The 26,723-nt window shown below is 35.8% G+C and overlaps 1 protein-coding gene across 1 annotated transcript in view; it reads left to right on the forward strand.

The window, feature by feature from the left end:
* LRRC9 (leucine rich repeat containing 9) overlaps positions 1-26,723 on the forward strand; it is a 142,797-nt gene that overhangs the window by 59,715 nt on the left and 56,359 nt on the right. The window contains exons 18-23 of the mRNA XM_073997473.1: positions 13,658-13,849; positions 15,105-15,230; positions 17,976-18,110; positions 19,603-19,780; positions 22,353-22,573; positions 24,053-24,175. Of these exons, the coding sequence (XP_073853574.1) occupies positions 13,658-13,849; positions 15,105-15,230; positions 17,976-18,110; positions 19,603-19,780; positions 22,353-22,573; positions 24,053-24,175 (975 nt within the window). The remainder of the gene's footprint in view (positions 1-13,657; positions 13,850-15,104; positions 15,231-17,975; positions 18,111-19,602; positions 19,781-22,352; positions 22,574-24,052; positions 24,176-26,723) is intronic.

The raw sequence follows: 26,723 nt of genomic DNA on the forward strand, positions 1-26,723 counted from the left end.
CATAGTATTCCATGGTGTATGTGTGCCACATTTTCTTAATCCAGTCTGTCACTGATGGACATTTGGGTTGATTCCAAGCCTTTGCTATTGTGAATAGTGCTGCAATAAAGATACGTGTGCATGTGTCTTTATAGCAGCATGATTTATAATCCTTTGGGTATATCCCCAGTAATGGGATGGCTGGGTCAAATGGTATTTCTAGTTCTAGATCCTTGAGGAATCGCCACACTGTTTTCCACAATGGTTGAACTAGTTTACAGTCCTACCAACAGTGTAAAAGTGTTCCTATTTCTCCACATCCTCTCCAGCACCTGTTGTTTCCTGATTTTTTAATGATTGACATTCTAACTGGTGTGAGATGGTATCTCATTGTGGTTTTGATTTGCATTTCTCTGATGGCAAGTGATGATGAGCATTTTTTCATGTGTCTGTTGGCTGTATGAATGTCTTCCTTTGAGAAGTGTCTGTTCATATCCTTTGCCCACTTTTTGACAGGGTTTTTTTTTTCTTTTCTTGTAAATTTGAGTTCTTTGTAGGTTCTAGATATTAGCCCTTTGTCAGATGAGTAGATTGCAAAAATTTTCTCCCATTCTGTAGGTTACCTGTTAACTCTGATGGTAGTTTCTTTTGCTGTGCAGAAGCTCTTTAGTTAATGAGATCCCATTTGTCAATTTTGACTTTTGCTGCCATTGCTTTTAGTGTTTTAGACATGAAGTCTTTGCCCATGCCTATGTCCTGAATAGTATTACCTAGGTTTTCTTCTAGGGTTTTTATGGTTTTAGGTCTAACGTTTAAGTCTCTTATCCATCTTGAATTAATTTTTGTATAAGGAGTAAGGAAAGGATCCAGTTTCAGCTTTCTCCTTATGGCTAGCCAATTTTCCCAGCACCATTTATTAAGTAGGGAATACTTTCCCCATTTCTTGTTTTTGTCAGGTTTGTCAAAGATCAGATGGCTGTAGATGTGTGGTATTATTTCCGGGGGCTCTATTCTGTTCCATTGGTCTATATGTGTGTTTTGGTACCAGTACCATGCTGTTTTGGTTACTGTAGCCTTGTAGTATAGTTTGAATTCAGGTAGCGTGATGCCTCCAGCTTTGTTCTTTTGGCTTACAATTGTCTTGGCAATGTGGGTTCTTTTTTGGTTCCATATGCACTTTAAAGTAGTTTTTTCCAATTCTGTGAAGAAAGTCATTGGTAGCTTGATGGGGATGGCATTGAATCTATAAATTACCTTGGGCAGTATGGCCATTTTCACAATACTGATTCTTCCTATCCATGAGCATGGAATGTTCTTCCATTTGTTTGTGTCCTCTTTCATTTCGTTGAGTAGTGGTTTGTAGTTCTCCTTGAAGAGGTCCTTCACATCCCTTGTAAGTTGGATTCCTAGGTATTTTATTCTCTTTGAAGCAATATTGAAGGAGAGTTCACTCATGATTTGGCTCTCTGTTTGTCTGTTATTGGTGTATAGGAAAGCTTGTGATTTTTACACATTGATTTTGTATCCTGAGACTTTGCTGAAGTTGCTTATCAGCTTAAGGAGATTTTCAGCTGAGACGATGGGGTTTTCTAAATATACAATCATGTCATCTGCAAACAGGGACTTCCTCTTTTCCTAACTGAATACCCTTTATTTCTTTCTCTTGCCTGATTGCCCTGGCCAGCACTTCCAACACTATGTTGAATAGGAGTGGTGAGAGAGGGCATCCCTGTCTTGTGCCAGTTTTCAAAGGGAATGCTTCCAGTTTTTGCCCATTCAGTATGATATTGGCTGTGGGTTTGTCATAAATAGCTCTTATTATTTTGAGATATGTCCCATCAATACCTAGTTTATTGACAGTTTTTAGCATGAAGGGCTGTTGAATTTTGTCAAAGGCCTTTTCTGCATCTATTGAGATACTCATGTGGTTTTTGTCTTTGGTTCTGTTTATATGCTGGATTATGTTTATTGATTGGCGTATATTGAACCAGCCTTGCATCCCAGGGATGAAGCCCACTTGATCGTGGTGGAGAAGCTTTTTGAAGTGCTGCTGGATTCGCTTTGCCAGTATTTTATTGAGGATTTTTGCATCGATGTTCATCAGGGATATTGGTCTAAAATTCTCTTTTTTTTGTTGTGTCCCTGCCAGGCTTTGGTATCAGGATGATGTTGGCCTCATGCAATGAGTTAAGGAGGATTCCCTCTTTTTCTATTGACTGGAATAGTTTCAGAAGGAATGGTACCAGCTCCTCCTTGTACCTCTGGTAGAATTTTCCTGTGAATTCATCTAGTCCTGGACCTTTTTTGTTTGGTAGGCTATTAATTATTGCCTCAGTTTCAAAGCCTGTTATTGGTCTATTCAGGGATTCAACTTCTTCCTGGTTTAGTCTTGGGATAGTGTAAGTGTCCAGGAAATTACCCATTTCTTCTAGGTTTTCTAGTTTATTTGCATAGAGGTGTGTATAGTATTCTCTGATGGTAGTTTGTATTTCTGTGGGGTCGGTGGTGATATCCCCTTTATCATTTTTTATTGTGTCTATTTGATTCTTCTCTCTTTTCTTCTTTATTAGTCTTGCTAGCAGTCTATAAATTTTGTTGATATTTTCAAAAAACCAGCTCCTGGATTCACTGATTTTTTGGAGGGTTTTTTGTGTCTCTATCTTCTTCAGTTCTGCTCTGATCTTAGTTATTTCTTGCCTTCTGCTAGCTTTTGAATGTGTTTGCTCTTGCTTCTCTAGTTCTTTTAATTGTGATGTTAGGGTGTCAATTTTAGATCTTTCCTGCTTTCTCTTGTGGGCATTTAATGCTATAAATTTCCCTCTACACACTGCTTTAAATGTGTCCCAGAGATTCTGGTATGTTGTATCTTTGTTCTCATTGGTTTCAAAGAACATCTTTATTTCTGCCTTCATTTCGTTATGTACCCAGTAGTCATTCAGGAGCAGGTTGTTCAGTTTCCATGTAGTTGAGCGGTTTTGATTGAGTTTCTTAGTCCTGAGTTCTAGTTTGATTGCACTGTGGTCTGAGAGAGAGTTTGTTATAAATTCTGTTCTTTACATTTGCTGAGGAGTGCTTTACCTCCAACTATGTGGTCGATTTTGGAATAAGTGCGACGTGGTGCTGAGAAGAATGTATATTCTGTTGATTTGGGGTGGAAAGTTCTGTAGATGTCTATTAGGTCATCTGCCTGGTGCAGAGTTGAGTTCAATTCCTGGATATCCTTGTTAACTTTCTGTCTTGTTGATCTGTCTAATGTTGACAGTGGGGTGTTAAAGTCTCCCATTATTATTGTATGGGAGTCTAAGTCTCTTTGTAAGTCTGTAAGGACTTGCTTTATGAATCTGGGTGCTACTGTATTGGGTGCATATATATTTCAGACAGTTAGCTCTTCCTGATGAATTGATCCCTTTACCATTATGTAATGGCCTTCTTTGTCTCTTTTGATCTTTGATGGTTTAAAGTCTGTTTTATCAGAGACTGGGATTGCAACCCCTGCTTTTTTTTTTTTGTTTTCCATTTGCTTGGTAGATCTTCTTCCATCCCTTTATTTTGAGCCTATGTGTGTCTCTGCATGTTAGATGGGTCTCCTGAATACAGCAAGCTATGGGTCTTGACTCTTTATCCAATTTGCCAGTCTGTGTCTTTTAATTGGACTATTTAGTCTATTTACATTTAAGGTTAATATTGTTATGTGTGAACTTGATGCTGTCATCATGATATTAGCTCGTTCTTTTGCTCGTTAGTTGATGCAGTTTCTTCCTAGCATCGGTGGTCTTTACATTTTGGCGTGTTTTTGCAATGGCTGGTACCAGTTCTTCCTTTCCATGTTTAGTGCTTCCTTCAGGATCTCTTGTAGGGCAGGCCTGGTGTTGACAAAATCTCTAAGCATATCCTTGGCTGTAAAGGATTTTATTTCTCCTTCATTTATGAAGCTTAGTTTGGCTGGATATGAAATTCTGGGTTGAAAATTCTTTTCTTTAAGAATGTTGACTATTGGCCCCCACTCTCTTCTGGCTTGGAGGGTTTCTGCCGAGAGATCTGCTGTTAGTCTGATGGGCTTCCCTTTTTGGGTAACCCGACCTTTCTCTCTGGCTGCCCTTAACATTTTTTCCTTCATTTCAACTTTGGTGAATCTGACAATTATGTGTCTTGGAGTTGCTCTTCTCGAGGAGTATCTTTGTGGCGTTCTCTGTATTTCCTGAATTTGAATGTTGGCCTGCCTTACTAGGTTGGGGAAGTTCTCCTGGATGATATCCTGCAGAGTGTTTTCCAACTTGGTTCCATTTTCCCCGTCACTTTCAGGCACACCAATCAGATGTAGATTTGGTCTTTTCACATAATCCCATATTTCTTGGAGGCTTTGTTCATTTCTTTTTACTCTTTTTTCTCTACACTTCTCTTCTCGCTTCATTTCATTCATTTGATCTTCAGTCACTGATACTCTTTCTTCCAGTAGATCGAGTTAGTTACTGAAGCTTGTGCATTTGTCATGTAGTTCTCGTGTCATGGTTTTCATCGTTTTCATCTCTATCAGTTCTTTTATGGTCTTCTCCACATTGATTATTCTAGTTATCCATTCATCCATTCTTTTTTCAAGGTTTTTAGTTTCTTTGCGCTGCTTATGTAGTTCCTTCTTTAGCTCTGAGAAGTTTGATTGACTGAAGCCTTCTTCTCTCAACTCATCAAAGTCATTTTCCATCCAGCTTTGTTCCATTGCTGGCGATGAGCTGCGTTCCTTTGGAGGAGGAGATGCGCTCTGATTTTTTGAATTTCCAGCTTTTCTGCACTGCTTTTTCCCCATCTTTGTGGTTTTATCTGCCTTTGGTCTTTGATGATGGTGACGTACTGATGGGGTTTTGGTGTGGGTGTTCTTTCTGTTTGTTAGTTTTCCTTCTAACAGTCAGGACCCTCAGCTGCAGGTCTGTTGGAGTTTGCTTGAGGTCCACTCTAGACCCTGTTTGCCTGGGTATCAGCAGCGGAGGCTGCAGAAGATAGAATATTGCTGAACAGTGAGTGTTGCTGTCTGATTCTTGCTCTGGAAGCTTTGTCTCAGAGGTGTACCCAGCCGTGTGAGGTGTGAGGTGTCGGTCTGCACCTCAGTTGAAAATGCAGAAATCACCCATCTTCTGTGTCACTCACGCTGGGAGCTGGAGGCTGGAGCTGTTCTATTCGGCCATCTTGGGTGCCGCCCGACCCCCATATATCCAATTTAATATTTTTTAAAAACTGTGCTGACTCTGGGCACACTGCCCAGGAGTTAGGCCTGCTCCCAAAGGAACAGCTATAAAATAAAAAGAAAAAAATTTTGGAGCAGAAAAAAGATCATGAAGTCAGAGGACAAATGATAAATTGGAATAAGTATTTGAAAAAAGAACTGTCCTTTTGAAATATTAGTGTAAAATAAAATAATTAATGGATAAATTATTTTTGTAATTATGGCTTCATATCTACCATTTACAAGATTATGCAGCCTAAATCAGCCTAAATACATATACTGTATTATGTTACTTTCTCTAAAACAGGTCTTGGGTTGAACTTTTGTTTGCAGACCAAATCCATACCAGTGGTCATATCTCATTTCTATCTACTTTAAAAATAATATATTAAAATAACTTCTCAAATTTGTTTTTAAAATGTACTTTGGTGTAATTTCCATTTTTTTCTACTCTTGTTTTCCCACTCTTCTTTCTTTCTCATGAATCCCTATTTCTTTTTCATTTTATAGTTCACCACTTTACATCTTAACATGGTCAGTTCCTCCCATCTGCTCATCCAGGTTATTATTTATCTTTCTTTCTGTCTTGTCCTTTTACCTGAACATCACATTCATAGATTTTGTTGAATTTGTGTTTGCCTTCTTGTGTATCATAGGACAATACAGGAATGCACATGTACACATAGGCATGGATCTTGTCTGGCTTTTATTTTGTTATGTATCATATAACGAAAATAATTACATATGTGGTTCCAGAACTTCAACCCAGCATCCCCTACTTACATGGGTTCCTGGTCACTCACTTATCTCTTCGGAATATATCATCATTTTCAGCTCTTATTCATTCTCTATTCCAGCTCCTTGCAACTATATCAAAGCGTTTACATTATTTCTTCTACCATTGTAATGGGAGCTGTTTCTTTTAGTTAATGGCATTAGGTTTAGATTTAGTGTTAAACTCACTTCCTTTTTCTTTTGGTATGCCCAAGCCCTTTTAAGTAAATAGAATCCCTGATAGTCTGGATTCAGTATGCAACTGAAGGAAAAAGTATTTTAAAAGAGGTCTCAGGACTGTATGTAGATTTTTGGTATTTTTATTTTTTTCTATTTATTTGCCAGCACTTCCAAAGGTTATGACAGTCATTATAATTTTGCTTAGGCACAGATTTAAAGAGTAAACTAATTCAAGACACTTTAGATGGAGAGTGAGCTTAGCCAGCTGCCCAGCATTTATTTTGCTATGTGGTGGTGGTGTTCACCTTTAATATAAAAATTATTTTCATTATCACTGCCTCACAGTCTACTTGTTAAATGACTATTACCATAGTCATTTTACAGATAAGGTAACTGGGTAAATTTTATGCCAAAGTAGTATTTTCAAATTTTAGGATGAGTAAAGGTGGCTAGCTATAGACTTTTCAAATGTCAAATCTCTAAAAATGACTATAAGGTTATTAGAGGTGGCCAGAGAGAGGAGAAACTCTACATTGATGTCTATGTGTATTTTTTCATCTTTTTGTTATAAAATAAAACACAGATACAGAGAATTACATGCTATACATATGTGACTTAGTACATTGTTGTAAGGTGAAAATGCTTGTAATCAGTACCCAGATCAAGAAATATAATTTTGCCACCTAGGGCAAAAGCCTCTTCTATGTGCCCCATGCCTTTCTCTCTCTACAATATTATCCTAACCTCTGCAGTAATCGTCTTCCTGGATTTTTTCCTGATAGTTCAGTCACCCAAATGTACATCCCTAGCACAATAGTTTGGTTTTGCCATTAAAAAAAAATGTACTATACTTTTTTTGTTGCTTTTGGCAACCAGTTACATTATTTGTAACAACTTGTTATCATTACAGTGGAAGTTTATATGCATTGTATAAAAACAGAAAATGTAGGCCAACGACAAATCATTCTCACCACCCAGAGATCAACCTTAACATCTTTGTACTCTGTCTTTTAAGTCACTTTTAATTGATAGATTTCCCTTCCATTTCCCATATTTTATCTCTAGAAATACTTGAGCCTTTTGACCAAAAGAGTTTCCAGCAGCCTGGGATTTGCTTACTTAAGATGCATCCCTAAATACGTTCCATTTTCTATATTTCCTGCAAATGGGCAGGTGGATCCAGAGATAGGATCAGACCCAGGTTCCATTTTTCTGGCAAAACTAATGTTTGACAAGACTGTAGGAGACACATGATATCTCCTTGTCTCACTTTTATGATGCCAAAAGCCATTATTACTTAATGCCGTTGGGGATTACAAAATGGTGATATTCTTATTCTATCATTATTTCGTTTATTATTTGGAATACTTTTACAAAGAGACATTTCTCATTATCTATTATTTCCCAGTAGTAGCATTCACATGGAAAGTACAGAATAGATGCTTATCCACCAATTTTCAAGATAGTGAATTGGTTCCCTATCATTTCCCAAAGTGAGCAACTCTTGTTTTAATAACAGTATGAATGCAGGGACTTCACCATATTTGCTTATATTCAATCCATTGTAATTTTTTATCATGTTTGAAGCTCAGATTGTCTCATCTTTAACCAGTGAGAGCTTTTCAAAGTTAACTTATTTTGCCATGACCCTAATAGTCTTTGATAGCTTATTTGACATTGGTATAAAAAGATGTTCCATACACATCTTATATCCATACACATCTTATATATTTTCTGTTGCAGACACGGTATCAGCCATGTCTTCAAGAAACTTTAGTTTCTTTTAGACAGAAGTGGTCCTTCAGAAACACAATGCAATTGGTCATCATTTCTAGGTCTTTTCACTGGACTGAACTTGTTGGAGAGAATATGAATATATGTGTGCATGTGTGTTGCATGCACAACCTCATGAAATTTTTATACTTCCAATTCAGGTTCAAGACCACAAAGCTTTTAATTTCTTCTCTATTACTTACATATGTATACTTTTCTCATACCAAGAATCCTGATTCTTAAGGATACAAGATGGTAGAATATTTAATAATTACTCATTGTTTTATCTACTATCGTACACATAACAGTGTCATAATGATAGTACTTATACTATTATCAATATAATTTACTGGAAAGATTTTCTAAAAATTTTGTGTATGTTCTTCCCATTCTTCCCCATTTTAAAAAATAATTAAAATAATTATACTATAACTATATTGTCATTGCATGTAGCCTTATGCTCTGTATACTCTCTCTTTTAATTCATTGGTAATTGTATATTTACTTCTCATCACCAGTCTTTATTTTGGTATCTCTCTACACATTTTGGTTGTCTGAAATATATCCTATTATAGATCATCAGGAAGGGCTTATAGGAATAATACCCCTTCCGTTACTGAATGTTAATAACAGTTTAGCTATGTCCTTTATACTTGAAAGGTGGTTTGGCTAGATATAAAATCTTTGGCTCACAATTTATTTTTTGGGGCATCTTAAATGTTACTTCATTTTCTTCTATCACAAAGTGTTGTTGTAGAAAGTCTGATGAGAATGTATGATTTTTTTTACCCTTTATAAATCACAAACTTTTCTTCCCTTCTAGATGGCCAAATAACTTTTTTAGTTTTCTTTAAAATCTAATAAGTTCACTAGCATTTGTCTTGGTGTTGGTTGTTCCGGGTTGTTTTTTCAGATTCACAGTATGATCTTCCAATATGTAGTTTAAAATCATTTTTTCTTTCAGGAAAGATGTTTTAAATGTGAATATTTTTAGCAATTTTTCTATTTCCTTGCTTTTGTCTTCGTCTTCAGGGACCCCCATTATCCATATGTGAAATCTTCTTTATCATCAGTATTTGTCACTTTCTCTTCAATCCTTTTTGTCTCTTCATTCATTTCTTATCTTAATTTTTTTTCACTTTTTCACCTTGCATTTCTTTTCAAAGTGTTATCTATTTTTTATTCACTCTTGGATATGACTAATTTAGTCTTTCTTAAATTATTTTATTATTTTATTTCATTTTTTCTGGGTCCTTTCACTCCACTTTTAAAACAGTTTTTTAATTTTTGTAATCAAGATTTACACTGTTATTTTATGTCTCATATTATTCTTTATATCTTTTTGTTTGTTTTAAAATGGTAGGTTAATAGTCATGATATGTTTCTTGAGCATATTTTTCTGGTGTACTTTTTTGCTAGCGGCAATATTAACCTCTGTCTTCCCCCTCTCCACACTCCCACCATAGCTTTGTCTTGAATTTGACCTCGGTACTTTTCTCTGCTCATTTGCAAATGAAATTAGTTTTTCTTAACTTTTAAAATGAGGTAGGAAAGTTTTCCTACCTTCACAGATCTTCTTCTTCTGTTGTTTATATGTACTGTTTAAAAATTGTAATGCTTACTTTCTGAGATTTTTTTGGCTCTACTCCAATCCTCCACTTTAGGCCTTTTTCTTTCCTTCTTTTTTTTTTTTTTTTTTTTTTTTTTGAGATGGAGTTTTGCTCTTGTTGCCCAGGCTGGAGTGCAATGGCACAATCTCAGCTCACCGCAGCATCCGCCTCCTAGATTCAAGTGATTCTCCTGCCTTGGCCTCCAGAGTAGATGGGATTACAGGTGCACACCACCATGCTCAGCTCATTTTGTATTTTTAGTAGAGATAAGGTTTCTCCATGTTGGTCAGGCTGGTCTCGAACTCCCAACCTCAGGTGATCTGCCTGCCTTGACTCCCAAAGTGCTGGGATTACAGGCGTGAGCCACTGCGCCCAGCCTAGACCTTCTTTTTTATTCACCTCTCTTGTCCTTATCCTGTTTAATTTTGAGTTTAGCCCCAGCAGTTTCTTCTATGAGAAGGATTCTGTCTTGAAGAGAGTCCTAGTGGAATGGTTTTTAGATTCATAGGGGCTAGACTGCTCCAGGGACTGCTTTCTTCAGACCTTTCTTTTTTCTTTTTCTTTTTTCAGTTTTAGACAGGGTCTCACTCTGTCACCTAGGCTGGAATGCAATGGCGTAATCATAGAGTGCACTGTAGCCTCAACTTCCTGGTCTCAAGTGATCCCCCTGCTCAGCCTCCTGGGTAGCTGGAACTACAGGTGCATGCCACCACACCCTGCTGATTTTTAAAAAACAATTTTGTAGAGATGGGGTTTCACTATGTTGCCTAGGCTGGTCTCAAACTCCTGGTCTCAAGCAATTCTCCTGCCTCAGCCTCCCAAAGTGCTGGGATTACAAGAGCCACTGTACCAGGCCCCTTCAGACCTTTTTACTGTGGATCCCATGTACTCATCTGGTATTGAAGAGAGCAAAACCCCTCCCTATTTCAATTGCTGTAAATTGGTCTCCACGCATTCCAGTGAATATTTGTTGACTATTTTGGGGCTCTCCTGTTTTCAGGTACATTAGATGCTGCCCTGACACTTCCTTCTTCTCCCACATGAATACCATGCAGGTCTTGTGTTGGTGGTGGTTTATCGCTACCAACTTCTTTTGGAGCCTATAGAGCAACCTTGTCATGTAGTTTTCTTATAAACGTTGTCCATGAAAATTTGGTTTTATCTATTTGCTCTGTTTTTACGTGTGGATTCACAGCATTTGAAAACTTTTGTTGCCTCTGCCTTTATATTCGCTAATACTTGGTTTTATATGCATGTTTACTATTATATTTATTCCAGTATTGTAAAAGGTTATGATCTAATTTAATCACTCACTTATAATTCCTATTTTTTAAGTTTTTAAATTTGCTGTGCGATACTCATCGTTACTGTCATTTTCCTTAAGTGTGTACTAAAAGGGACAATTTCTATGCCCTTCTTGCATGCTTCTCGTATCAGTGAGGTAAGCTGGTTCTACTAGGTTGTAGAAAGTAAATGTATCGCTGTTACAGTGTTCATCATTCCTGGCCTTGCCTTGTGTATCAGTGTATTCAAACGAAGGCTTTCTTTATGCAGTGGAAGGACTGGGATTCATAAGTCATAGAAAATAAATAAATACACCATATAGTTTTATGGAATTTTTCAAAAATCTAAACAAGATATCCACATAAGGTAAATTGAAATGTAATAAGCTGCATGTCTGTCATTCACTTACCAGCACTATCAGGAAGAGAATATCTGGGAGAAGGAAATAGAAAGAGATGTTTTCTCTGCAAATAGCTCCACCATAATTAGTGTTGACTAGGGAAAGACAAATATAAATGGCTATTTGCAACCTTGATCTAGATAAAAATTACAATTCTAATTTACAATTCTAATTTTTTATTGAAACAATACTCAATATATTATCTTTCCGAATGAGAAATCTGTTGCGAGGTTGTTCCTGATGTCTAGAGATAGCTAACCTACATTTACAGAATAAACCAGTATCCCAAGAAAATTTAAGAGGTGTTTTGAGTTTTAATCTTTGTAAGTTGGACTGTACTGTACTGTAACTTAAGAGAGATTTTTAAACTGAAGCACAAGAAATATTAAAACAAAATGCTATCGCAAAACTGAAATACTGTTTCATGAATATTCAATGAGTTCCTGGAATCTGTTTTATGTCCTGAAGATACAGAAATAAAGATTTCCCTCCCCCCCCATTTTCAAGGGATGGAAGAAGACAGGTTTTTTTTGGTTTTATTTTATTTTATTTTTGAGACGGAATGTTGCTCTGTAGCCAGGTTGCAGTGCAGTGGCATGATCTTGGCTCACTGCAACCTCCACCTCCTGGGTTCAAGCGATTCTCCTGCCTCAGCCTCCTGAGTATCTGGGACTACAGGCATGCACCACAACGCCCAGCTAATTTTTGTATTCTTAGTAGAGACGGGGTTTCACCATATTGGCCAGATGGTCTCGATTTCTTGACCTCGTGATCCACCCGCCTCAGCCTCCCAAAGTCCTGGGATTACAGGCGTGAGCCACTGCGCCCAGGCAGAAGACAGTTATTTTTTTATGATGTGTAGTTCCCAAATGCTGGTCTACAGGCAGGTGCCACAATGTGGGACAAGTTTTCATCAGCTTATGATGAAAATTGGGAACAGAAGGGCCATGTAGTAAATTTTTATAAAGCCTAATTTACTTTACTTAAAGGTGTTTTTTTTTTTTTAAAGTTATGGCCTTAATAGTTTTTTACTGCCAAATATCCTTTTGTCCAAGAAATGATTATAGTAAGCGATAGTTTTTGTTTTGTTTTGCTGATGCTTGCTTCTGATAATAAAAAGTCAGTAATTGTTTAGTTTCAGAAATTTTTTTAGGTTTTGATTCAACTCTTGAAATCTGAACCACTATAAGAAGTTCTATCCCAACAATAAGAATTATACCTTATAAAAGAATCACTAATTCTATTCTGAATTTAAAGAGTTGTTTGAATTAAGTTGTAGAAAAATCAAACATAACAAATTAAAGTCTTAGAGATTTCTTACAAACAAATAAGATGAAGATATGAATAGATAAATAGCCAAAGATAAGAAAGGCAATAAACAAAGAATTTTAAAATGACCAGTATAAACACATAGAAAAACGTTCAACTTCACCAGTAATAATGTAAATTAAAACAAGGCAGGTGGATCAGTGAGTATTTGAGAAAATGGGCATTCTCTTAGTCTACTGTTGGAAGAAAATGTTGGTAAAACTTCCTTGAAATCTACTTGGCAGTATTTATCAAGAGTCTTAACAATACAGAAAGTCTAAGAACCAGTGATTCTGTTTCCGAAAACCTGTGCTGAAAAATACTTTGGAGCTGCAATTAGAGAATAACTCTCATGGATGTTTGTTGCTGTGTTGCCAACAATTAGAAACATAGAGATCTATATTAAAATGTTTTTAAAAATTATGATCACATAGTTAAATATTATGCAGTCATAAAAAATCATCTTTAAGAAGATCTAATAATGTGGAAAAATGTTAAAATGATACAAAATTATGTATGTTTTACATAAGAAAAAATATGTGTATATAATAAAAAACAGTGCTTTCAGTGGCTCTTTCTGAGCAATGGGATTATATATGTTTTCTATTTTTTCTTTTCATGTATTTGCTACATTTTCCAAATTTCCAACAAGGAACATGTGTTACTTTTATGATTTAAGAAAATTATTACTTAAAAGTATGCACTTTTTAAAAAGAAAATTATTAGTATTGAGTTAATAGGTTTAGTTTCTAACTCTGAAGATGAACCTTTTTAAAGCAGGCTATGGGGCTCAACCGTATAAACCAGAAACCTATATATTAAAAAGTATGTTTTGTTTGTTGGGGATAAATTATCTTGATGGTTTCTTTATGTCTCCTCTGCTATGAAAACAGACATTGCCACTCTATGTTACAAGGGTAAAATATGAATTAAAAGAGAATTACTAAAACAAAATACCTGTGGCTCTTTAGACAAATACGTATGTTGATACCATCATTGCAACATAACTACTGTTTATATGTCCTGTGAGAATTAGCAAGAAGTGTGTTAAGTATGTAAAGAACCACAGAGAAACTATTTTGTAAATACAAATTATGATTCTCTTAGCATAACTTTTATTTATATGTGTTGCAGTATAACCTTGAATATTTGGATGCAAGCCATAACCATGTGATAACCCTTGAGGGATTTAGAGGTCTGATGAAACTGAAGCACTTAGACTTGAGCTGGAATCAACTGAAAAAATCTGGCGATGAAATAAATATGTTATGCAAACACACCACAAGCCTTCTCACTCTTGATATTCAACATAATCCATGGCAAAAGGTATGCCGCAGACATGTTACTAAAAAGCAAACATTTTTATTTCAGAGCCATTTCCCTACTAACTTTACTATTCAGTAATAGCCAGAGATAGGCAAAGCATCTTCATTTTTCTAGACTTCTTTCGTTGAAGTCATTCATAAATTGGATTTAATATACTGATCAAATGAATCAGATGTTACTATAAGAGCAGACTATAATTTCATATCAGATTTTTTGTAACCTCTAATAGATTGAGAACATTATTGCTTTGAGTCATTGATGTCATTGCCATTTGCAAACCTCCAGAGATTTTATATAGTTCAGTGTGCTGGAACTGTATTTTAATGAGGCATAGGAACCAAGAATAATATAATACAGTGAGAGGGGCATACTATTAAGGAAGAAACATAATTTGATTTATAATATATCCTAATCTGTGGTTGAGCAACATGTTTTACAATTTTATTTTGCATTTTGCATTATTCATTACTTGTTTTCAATTTTAAGTCCAGAAATCACCTCCCCTCATAAACCTGCATTATAAAGTCTTATGTTCTCTTATAAAAAGGCAATCTGAACATTATTTTTTCTCATTACAAAAATATGTAGGTTAATGCTAGGTAATTTCCATATTCCATGACTATACTTAAGTATATCTTCAAGTATTTAAAGTAAGTCCCAAGATTATAAAGTCAAGAATCTTCCTTTCTCTGCCCTTAAAAGATGTGTATCAGGTTGTGTTCAGCCTTTAAAAAGGAAACTAAAGCACAATTGGTTCTATTAAATTGACCATATTACTAAGTTTATATTGCTGTATTTCTTCTTTTTTGCTCAGTAAAAGTGAATAATATTTTTCCTTTGCCAAAGCATATTTCCTGGATGATCACACTACAGCTATCTCCCTGTTGCCAAATTGGATTGTCAAAGGCTAAAGATCCGTATTGAATCACACATGGAGATGACTAGCTTACCGCTGATCTAGATAAACAGGAGTCACTACAGTTGTTCTTTTAACACTTTTCACCGCAGTCACTTTTCAATAGCTTATGGGATTTCCCTCCCTCATCGGAGTAGAATCACCAACCTTCAAACAAATAGATTAATCATTAAATATAATTTCAACTATTATTTAAATAATTAAGCTTTTATTTTTAGGTATATGTCATGAACAAGGAAATGTATGATTTTGAATTATATGGAAAGACATGAAAACACTCATTTTCATGCCATAACATATTTAATAATTAATCAAAAAAATTTTTTTGTTTTTCCCAAGCCAGCCACATTGAGGCTGAGTGTTATTGGCAGATTAAAGACTCTTACCCATTTAAATGGAGTCTTCATTTCTGAAGAAGAAGCAGCAGCAGCTATGAAATTTATTGCTGGAACAAGGATTACTCAGGTTGGATTTTACTGTTTACTATTCATTGGGCTATTTAGAACATACAAATAATATTTTGCATACTCTTTTTCTGTCATTAAGATTTTATATTCCCTCTTAGCCTATTGATAAAAAATTAATATAGAGCAATCATACCACTTGATTTTTTTCTGTTTAAATGTATCTCATTTAAATACCAAATTGTTGTATGGATTCTCTTGATTTCCATGAACACTACACCAAAAATACCTCGAGAGTAACTGCTTTTTTACCAGTCACCTGAACTCACCAAAGCCCTTTCTAGAGCCTACATGAAAATAAGCAACTTTCTGAGGATAAGGTAAGCTGAGATGCTTTCAGAAAGCATTTAGTGAATTATCTATCTACTTAATATTAACATTGTATTTGTTTGGCTGAAAAGAACAAAATCCATTAACATGGAAGGAGGGGAAATATCTTTGTTATCCATATTAAGAATGCTGTACTTTAGCCAAAGTAGCTTCAACATCCTAAATATATCTACTCTAGTTTTCCAGCTGTTTACTTTTTGTGGAGTATCAGAATATTAATTCCTTAAGCAATGTAATGTTTAATTTTGGATCTATTCAAAATTTTGGAAAGAAACTTTTTATTGATAAAAAAAAAATTCACAATCCTAAACAACAGTTGGGAATTTACCCTAAGAAAAGAACTAAAAATAGAACTACCATTCCACTCAGCAATCCCATTTCTGGGGCTATAACCAAAAGAAAATTAATCATTCTACTAAAAAGACACATGCATTAATATGTTCATTGCAGCACTATTCACAATAGTCAAATCACAGAATCAACCTAGGTGCCCATCAGTGGTGGATTGGATAAAGAAAACGTGGTAAATGTACACCATGGAATGCTACGCAGCCATAAAAAAGAATGAAATCATGTTCTTCGCAGCAACATGGATGCAGCTGAAGACCATTATCCTAAGCGAATTAACACAGAAACAGAAAACCAAATACCACGTTATCACTTATAAGCGGGAGCTAAACATTGGGTACACATGGACATAAATATGGGAACAATACACATTGGGGAATACAACAGGGAGGAGGGAGATGGGCAGGGCTGAAAAATTACCTATTGGGTACTATGCCCACTACCTGGATGATGGCTTCAATCCTACCTCAAACCTCAACATTATGCAATGTATCCTTGTAACAAACCTCCACATGTACCCCCTGAATCTAAAATTAAAATTGAAATTAAGAAAATTAGTTTTTTTAAAAGAAATCAAATCCTGCTAAAATCCTTTAAGACAATGTGGTATTGGCACAGAGCTAGACAAATAGACCAACGGAACAGAATAAAGACCTAATATAGACTGTGGAAACTTTATAAATAACAGAACTGCCTTTGCAGATCAGGGAGATTATTCAATAAAAGGCATTAAGGACTTTATTATAAAAGGCAAAACCAAAAATTTTTGAAGAAAATATCAGAGATTATCATTATGACTTTGAATTTGTGAATAATTTAGTAGGCAGGAAACAAAGAGCATAAACCATAAATAATTGGACATGTCTACATTAAAATTAATATATCTTTTTTCAAAGAAAGTGAAAAGACAAGCTACATACTGGGAAAAGAAATTTGCAACACAACTGTCAAAAGATATTCTTTATATATCCAGAATATATAAGGAAAAAGACAACCAGCCAAACAGAAAAATGCGCCAAAGATCTGAACATACACTTCACTGGAGAGGAAATCAGAACAGCCAATTAACTTAGGAAAAGATGCTCCACCACATCAGTATTCAAGAAAATGAACATTAAAACCGTAATGACCTACTAATTTTTGCCAGTTTTATAGATGAGCAAAAACTTTAAAGTCTGACAATACCAAGCTGTTGCAAGAATATGAAGTAAAAGTGTAATTTTTCTGAAGTGGTACAACCACTCTGGAAAACAATTTGACGTTATTCAGTAAAGCTGATGTATATTTGTGTGTGTGTGTGTGTGTGTGTGTTCTACAACCCAGCAATTTTACTTTACTTCTGTGCATATACTCTAAAGAAACTCTTGCATGTATGTACCAGGAAACATGCACAAGAATATTCATGACAACAATGTTTATAATAGCAAAAACTGAATCAACTCCAATGTTAATTGACAGGAGAGTCATTAAGGGAATACTATACACAGGACATATGAGTGAACTACAGCTACATACAGAAGCTTAGATGAATCTGATGAATATGATATTGAACAAAAAAGGCAAGTCATAGAAGAATACATACATATTATTCAATTTACAGGAAGTTCAAATATGTGCAAAACTAAATTATATATTGCTTATGGACACAGACATAGGATTATAAAGAAAGCAAGTGAATGGTGGACAAAACATTTGAGATAATGATCACTTCTACAGAGAAGGAGAGAAAAGGACTTAGGATGGGGCCCACCGGGTGCTTGTAATCTATTCATAATATTCTAGCTCTTAAGCTAGTTTCATGGGTGGATTATATGGGTGTTCATATTATAGTAATCCTTTTACAATCTTATAAATATAATCTTGTAATGGTTCCATATTTGCTAAAACAAGAAACAATGTAATTAAAGTATGTCTGGATATTGAAAACAATTTAAGGCAAAGGAAATGTTACATTTTAAAATTATTTATTGGGCCACTCATCTTCCCTGGAAACAATAATTTTAACTATGTATCAACTAACCTCTGTATACTGTTTCCTTTTTTCATTGTATTTTTTAAATTTTATTAGTTATCTCTCTTACGGCATTCTAGTACTAAAGAGGAGAGACCACGGATACTTAGTATATGGCCTTCTGCCAAAATTCTGACGCAGATTTCAAAGTTAGGACCTCATTTACATCCGAGTGGAAACTGGTACTTGAAGGTAAAGGTTAATTCTACTAAACCTAATATAAAGTTTAATTTAAATCCATTTTTAAGTCATTGTTGGTCTGTGTATCATAAAGAAGGCACAGATAGGTAAGGGACAGAAAGCTGGAAGAGATTAATTAAAATAGGGAAGAAACACTTAAGATCTACCTCTTGGAAAATTTCAAGTATACAATACCGTATCGTTAACTTTAGTCCTTACCTTTAGTCATTAAAGTTATCATTAACTTTAGTGTTGTACATTAGGGTCTCTAGAAAGTATTCGTTGTGCATAACTGAAACTTTGTACCTCTTGACCAACATCTGCCCATTTCCCATTGCCCCCAGCCCCTGGCAACCACTATTCTACTCTCTCCTATGAGTTTGACTATTTTAGAGTTCATATATAATTGAGATCATACAGTTTTTAATTTATAATGTATGCTTGTATCAAGTTATACATCTTTAATATATGCAATTTTAAATTGTCAATTATACTTCAATAGAGTTGGAAAAAATAAAAATAAGAAAGACATTGTTATTATTAGAAAAAAGTAATACATTTGTCATATTCCAAAAAATAAAAAACAGGGAGGTCAAGTCATGAGTGGCTGTGTCAGATGGGCTGGGCCTTGACTGCGCTCACCACAGAATTGGAAATTTAAGATAAAGGTGCACTAAAACTGAAGGACAAATTTAAAGGGCCATTCTAATTCTGGACTCTGATAACATGTCAGAATAGGCAAGCAAACTTTAAAGACTCAGAGCCAGAGATCAAGCCAAAATTTGGACAGCAAGAGTCAGGTATCTTGACAAGGGAGTAGGGGAGCTGGTCAGAATTCAGCCAAGGATAAGGGAAAAGGTCATAGAACACTAGCAGCTTCTTGCTACATTAGGTGTCCTTATACCTCTTGCCAAACATAGAAACTGGGCTAAGTGAAGCTGCTCCTTGAAAATGGGAGATATTACTGGCATTACTTTTATTGCAAGATATATATAGATATTGAGCTGCAAATGAAGGCCCAGTGACAGCCTTGGCTGACCCACAGGCAGTTCCGGAGTTAGAGGAGCCAGAATGGCCCTTTAAATTTGTCCTAAGTTGGGTTGAGATGGTCAGGCCTTTATATGCCTCCATCACTGGCTGAGGGCCAACCTGGGAAGGAGCGTGATCTTGGCAGCTGTCTACAGCAAGGCAGTCCCTGCAGGGGACTGACAGCTGAAGGCTCTCTGCCAGAAGCACTCCCAGCAGCTGGGGACAAGTCCATTACTGCAATGGGACTCTAGCTCATCACAGTGTCCTTAATACCATATAAGTCCTTCTTGGAGTTATAATCTTGTCAAATTTTACTTTTCTGTAAACTAATAGCTTCATAATATTCCTGAAGGAATTCTTTTGATAACTACTTATCACATTTGAATTATTTCATTAGCTTTTTAAAATGTTACTAACATTGACTGAATTTATTTATAAGATTTAGAAATAACATATAATGTAAATTATTCTACAGCTAACTGCCTTAAATTTAGATGGACAACATCTTTTTGAAATCACAAATTTAGAAAAATTGGAAAATTTGAAATGGGCATCATTCAGCAATAATAATCTCACTAAAATGGACGGTCTGGAATCCTGTATTAACTTGGAAGAGCTCACATTAGATGGAAACTGCATCTCAAAGATAGAAGGTAAGGCACTTAAGAACTCTGAAGTCTCAAAATATGGATGTCTAAACAACAAAGCAAAAAATAACCCTGAGAACAGAGTTTCTGAAGAGGAAGATCTCTAGGAAAGTTCCAAGTTTTGTGGCAGAGTATTCTAAATACCTGCGTGAGGTAATACAACTATTAGTTAGCTATATTGGACCATTCTACAATATATATATATACTTCAAAACATCATGTTGTACAAGATAAATAGATACAATATTATCTGTCCAATTAAAAAATAAAAGATATATAAAATTAAAACAAGTTCACACCTATTCATGGAATTTGTGACTATTTTACTTTATATGAGCCCAGCAAGCTGACTTTCATCTCCTGTGCCTTCTCTCTCCTCTCCTCTGTGCTAGTTTATAATCTGTTACCAAACACTAGCACATACCAACTAGTTAGTCATTAACGTCTGTAAAGTTGAATGCACAAATGAATGAGGTATGCTTTTGAAAAAGATGAAGCAGACTAGTTCTGTTTTAAAAATATAAAATTAAGGTTATATTTGGAAATTTGAATACTTCAACAAAAAATGAAAATTATACTCATTAGAGGTTGAAAATAAAATATACTATATGTAACGTTTTCCATGGATCCACATACAAGTCCAATTAAGCAGCTTTAGTAATATCTTAATAATAATGATACCAATATAACATATTTTATTTGACTGTTTAAAGTTCAGTGTTAAAACATATTTTTCTGAACCAGAGAGAATAAAAAAGACTTTTCCTCCCTTTCCCCTTCCACGCTTCTTAGATTCTTCTCTTCATTTGGATTTATGCTTATCTACAGCTAAATATCATGAGTTTAGAGAACGTGTCCCAGAATATATACTACCAAGTCAAGTATTTTCTGACTCCTCCCCAGCTTTATTTTATTCTTACCTTCATTAGAAAGAAATTGAAGGAAGCTTTCCATGACTTGCTACCAACTTTCTCTTATTCTCTCTCTCCATCTCAAAAGAGTAACTAACGCCTAGAAATTAAAAAATATTTCCACAAGTGTGCACTATTTGATTGAAAAGAGAAATATGTATATGTGTATACACACATACACTTATCTGAATAAAGAATATTTCTGTATGTGCATTTTGGTAACATGGTTGTGTTTGTCAAGGAGAGAAGGTAAGAATTAGAAATCATGGTTGGGAAAGGGAATTTATACTTTATTCATTTTCAAATTGGATTATTTTTAGCATGTATATATACTACATTTTTCATAAAATAGAAGATTTGATTTCAAAAAATTATATATATACAAGCAAGTATTAAATATATCTAAGAAAGCATACATAACATTTGTTAAATATTTCATTTTAATGGTTGTTAACAATATGTTTCTAAAACTTTCTTGATCATGAGAATCACTTGGGATACTTATTGAAGACACAGATTCACAGGCCTCTCTTCTGTAGATTTCAGTAGAGTAAACTTAGGGGTAGCTCAGGCACCTGTGTCTAGAACTATCACCAGTCTCCCATTCCCCTACAGCTGGGTATTAGTTTTGCTTTGTACATAACAATTAAAAACCCTATTTCCTTTTCATTTCCTTCCATAAACTTATTAAACAGAAGAATCTTCCAATCTGTATTTTTCTTACACCTACATTTTGGAGAAGATAGCTACCCCTCTAAACTGTAACAGGAGTTTCTCCTTTTTTTTCACACATGGGTAGGTTCCATATCCATTTAATGATTTTTGCTCTGATGGCTTTGATCCTGTCTTGCCCTGGATTGATTCACCTTCAACATTGTACAGTCCCACAATAGGAACTAATGTGAAAGGGACCACAGATAATTATTTGATACTTTCCAAACATTATTCCATTTAATTTCATAACTCCTTGGAAGTATGGAGTTTCATAACTCCTTGGATGAGGAAATTAAGGCTCAGCAGTTACATAATTTATGTATCACCACAAACCTAGTAGTGATACATTTGAAGCCAACTAGGATTCCGAAGTTCTTGTCTTTCAACTGCACCATCCTGGCTATACTTATAAAGTGCTTGCAGTACATAATGTATGCAGGAGTTAGACTGGTCCTATTTCCTAAACTTCCATCTTAGAGTACTTTTAGGCATATGAAAGTAAAAGTAGGCTAAATCGTTCATTTTAATACAAATGATGCACTTTCCAGAATGTGGTTCCTTCCCCTTAATGTTTAAAAATGAGGGCTGGTGATTATTTTCAGCTTTGTGTAGAGCTTTTTGTTTTCAAAATGGTGAAAATCTTAATTAATTACATCATTTTAAGGTTATTTGAAAGAGAAATTCAATATGTTCACGTAATGCCTTTCCTTAACTCCTAAGAAGAAGGAATCTACTTAGAAATACAAAATTTGAATTTAATGTTTGAGATGGGGCTTATATACAAGATTATATTCTTCCAAAACAAAGGGAAAAGCAATATGGTTAGTATTACACAATCTTTAAAGCCATTTGAACCTAGCTATTTGATTACAATAAAATGACCAGCCAGTTATTTTTTAAATTAACCCTTTAGTGTTACCTGAATCTTTTCTTGAATTTGCTTATTTTTCTAGGTATTTCCAAGATGACTAAATTAACTCGCCTCAGCATAAATAATAATCTTCTCACTGGTTTGGAACAGCATACCTTTGATAATATGCTTCATCTTCACTCCCTTTCTCTTGAGAACAACAGAATCACTTCATTGAGTGGTTTACAAAAATCTTTTACTCTTGTTGAGTTATACATAAGCAATAACTATATTGCTGTCAATCAGGAGATGTACAATTTAAAGGTAATCATCTGGGGTAGTAATTTTTTTGTTTTTTAAAATATGTATTGTTTCTTTATATTATGAAAGTAATGCATGTTTACTGCACAGAATTTGGAAAATATAAAGAAAATAAAAATAAGAATAACAAGGTTATTAAAATGTATTTGCATTCAATTTTGTATACATACAAATATATATCTGTGTATACATAATGTCCCCATTTGCTATCCTTCTGGGGTAACTTTTTTTAATACTCAAGTATGATAAACCAAACCTATTCCTCCTAACTAGTGCCTTCTTCATATTTCCAGGGATTCTTTAGCATTCTCCGGTTCTCAGTACAATTCTTGATGATCTCTCACTGTTCTCTTACCGGTGGCTCAAATTCGGTCACCTTTGCTCAGATTTGCTTTCTTTAATTCCCCCAAAGAAACCACTAATTTAAGGCTATTGTGTAATAGGATTTACTAAAGGTTTGAACAAAACATAGGGTTTCTATAGCACAGAACAAGAATCGACTTCAAATGTCATGTTTGACTTCATTGTTTCTAAAGTTCAGTGGCCATTTTCTAACACTATGGGTCTTACACTGGCCTCTCCTTTTGCTGATACAATATTACTAGGACTTTATCTCCTACCAAAAACTTGTGTCCATTTCCTGTCTCTTCTTAGTTCAGACTTCTCCCCAGTCTATTCCCCCAATATAATTACTACTTGTAGAGCTAGGGAGGCAACCTAATCAACAACACCAGCAACACAATAAGCCATTTCACATTATGATGCACAGTAGTTATACTCCCTCTTGTCTTCACCTCTCCCTTCCATACCTACCAAGACCCTTCCTTCACAACAAAGGCATATCAAAGTGTCTTGTCTAATAAAACAGCACATTTCCCTTAGGATGAATTCTACTACCCTCTCAGAAAGTAGAAGCAGTTCAGTTTCATCGCTTTTCAAAAAGCAGTGTCTTTTATTCCTGTTATATCTATATAGACACATACATCCATTTATTAAGCCACTATTCCATAAACAAAGTGTATTTGTCTTTAACATAGCAAAGTTCTCTCTAAGCCCTTACCATTAATAGATAATACATTTGGCACTAGTATCCTAAAAGAGACTCTGATTTTATAACATAGACCATTGAAATATTGCACAGAATTATACCTTAGTGGTCTGAAAGGGTAACGCTTGCTCTTAAAAGTGTACTTAGGCTGGGTATGGTGGCTTATGCCTATAATTTCAGCACTTTGAGGCCATGGTGGGAGGATCACTTGAGCCTAGGAGTTTGAGGTTGCAATGAGCTATGATCTGACCACTGCACTCCAGCCTGAGCAACAGCATAAGACCATGTCTAAAAAAAAAAAAGTACTTAAAAGCACTGAAATCACATGGAAAGATAGCTAATATAATTCCAATATTAAAATTTGAGGATGGCTAACCTCTTACTAGAGCGCTTTAAATATACATATAGATAAATATATGTATTTTATTACCTAGGGTTTATGCAACTTGGTCATTCTAGACATGTGTGGAAACATTATTATATGGAATCAAGAAAACTACCGGTTGTTTGTAATATTTCATCTTCCAGAACTGAAAGCTTTGGATGGGATATCAATTGTAAGTTGTTTTACGACTCATAACATTTGGTCTAAGCTGCAGTCACATATTCATAGGACATAGTCATTTTGAACATTGCTTTATCACTAGCATGATAGCCAAATTTACTATACTTGTAATCTAAGTCTCCAAAGCTTATTTTAGATCTGGGTTTTTTAATTTTGTCATCTGGTCAATTCTTAATTGTCCGAATTGTGGTGGAAGGGGAGGGTTGTGCTGCTTACAATAGAACCCATTGAATTCAGTGCCTAAAAGGTAAAGAACACAATTTTATGGGGCAAGATAGAAAAATTATGCACTGGAGCTTTACCATCCTCTTAAGCCTAAAAGCAGCTTTCTATTTTCAGTGAAAATATAGTTGCTAATATTAATAATTAATAAAAATATATTTGAACCAACAAACGTGGTATGTCAACATTACTAAGTAAGCTGTAAAGAAAACCAGACACAGACCCTAGGACTGAATGTGAAAGCAACATTTGGATACTTGGATTCTATAACGAGCAAATTCACAGGGCTCCTGTTTTCCACATAACAGGGTAAATGCGTGACAAATGTGTAAAGAGTAAAAGGTTTCCCTGTGTAATGTTGCCTAGCTCCTATCAGAGGAGAAAACACATCAAATTTTCTAGAAAATTGAAAGATAGTTCATGATCATTTAGTATTCTGAGGTACTCCGAGAAGATTACTAATCCTAGCCCTTCTGTTTTCTGGACCCTCCTCAGAATGGGTCACTAAAACTTTCTCACTCCAACACATACAAATTCCCTAGAACCTTGTATACTGGGCTTTATTCAGTTGTTAGCTTTCACTGAAGAATGTTTTTTAAAATACTCCTATGAGACCAGTACTGCATTTACTCTAAAGATGTTGAGGATCTTATCTGTCCTATCTCTCTGTGACCTCATTTGAAGGGCTACATGAGAAAGCACTTATAGAAATAAATGTAAGAAAAACATTTACTCCTAAGGAAAAGTTACGTTCTGCTCACTGACAATGAGTGTATTAGTCTCAACTCATGCTACTAAAAAGACATATCCAAGACTGGGCAATGTATAAAGGAAAGAGGTTTAATGGACTTACAGTTCCACATGGCTAGGGAGGCCTCACAATCATAATGGAAGACAAAGGAAGAGCAAAGTCATAGCAGCAGGCAAGAGAGCATGTGCAGGGGAACTCCCCTTTATAAAACCATCTGATCTCATAAGACTTATTCACTATCATGAGACAGCATAAGAAAAACACAACCCCATGATTCAATTACCTCCCACTGGGTCCCTCCCATGACACGTGGGGATTATTATAATTCAGGGTGAGATTTGGGTGGGGACACAGGGCCAAACCATATCATTCCACCCCTGGGCCCTCCCAAATCTCATGATCTAACATTTCAAAACCAATCATGCCTTCCCAACGGTCCCCCAACTCATTTCAGCATTAGTTCAAAATTCCACAGTCCAAAGTGTGAACTGAGACAAGTCAAGTCCGTTCTGCCTATGAGCCTGTAAAATCAAAAGCAAGTTAGTTACTTTCTAGATACTATGTGGGTACAGGCATCGGGTAAATACACCCATTCCAAATGGGAGAAATTGGCCAAAACAAAGGGGCTACAGGCCCCATGCAAGTCCAAAATCCAGTGAGGCAGCCAAGTCTTAAAGCTCTGAAATGATCTCCTTTGACTCCATGTCTCACATCCAGGTCACGCTAATGCAAGAGGTGGGCTCCCACAGCCTTAGACAGCTCCACTCCTGTGGCTTTGCTGGATACAGCCTCCCTCCCAGCTGCTTTCACAGGCTGGCATTGAGTGTCTGTGGCTTTTCCAGGTACACAGTGCAAGCTGTGGGTGGATCTACCATTCTGGGGTCTGAAAGATGGTGGTCCTCTCCTCACAGCTCCAATAGGCAGTGCCCCAGTGGGGATTCTGTGTGGGGTCTCCTACCCCACATTTCTTTTTGGCACTGCACTAGCAGAGGGCAGCAGGCTTCTGCCTGGACATCTAGGCATTTCCATACACCCTCTGAAATCTAGGCAGAGGTTCCCAAACCTCAATTCTTGACTTCTGTGTACCCACAAGACCAACACCATTTCAAAGCTGCCAAGGCTTGGGGCTTGCACCCTATGAAGCCATGGCTTGAGCTATACATTGGCCCCTTTTATCCATGACTGGAGTGACTGGGACACAGGGTACCAAGTCCCCAGGCTGCATACAGTAGGGGGGCCCTGGACTGCTCCAGGAAATCATTTTTTCCCTCCTAGGCCTCCAGGCCTGTGATGGGAGTGGCTGCCATGAAGGTCTCTGACATGCCCTGGAGACATTTTCCCCATTCTCTTGGTGATTTGCATTTGGCACCTTGTTACTTATGCAAATTTGTGTAGCTAGCTTGAATTTCTCCCCAGAAAATGGGTTTTTCTTTTCTACTGCATCATCAGGCTGCACATTTTTCAGACTTTTGTGCTTTGCTTCCTCTTGAACACTTTGCTACTTAGAAATTTTTCACCAGATATCCTAAATCATCTCTCTCAAGTTCAAAGTTTCACAGATCTCTAG

This window comes from Macaca fascicularis, chromosome 7 (assembly GCF_037993035.2).
Source record: "Macaca fascicularis isolate 582-1 chromosome 7, T2T-MFA8v1.1".
Classification (NCBI taxonomy): Eukaryota; Metazoa; Chordata; class Mammalia; order Primates; family Cercopithecidae; genus Macaca; species Macaca fascicularis.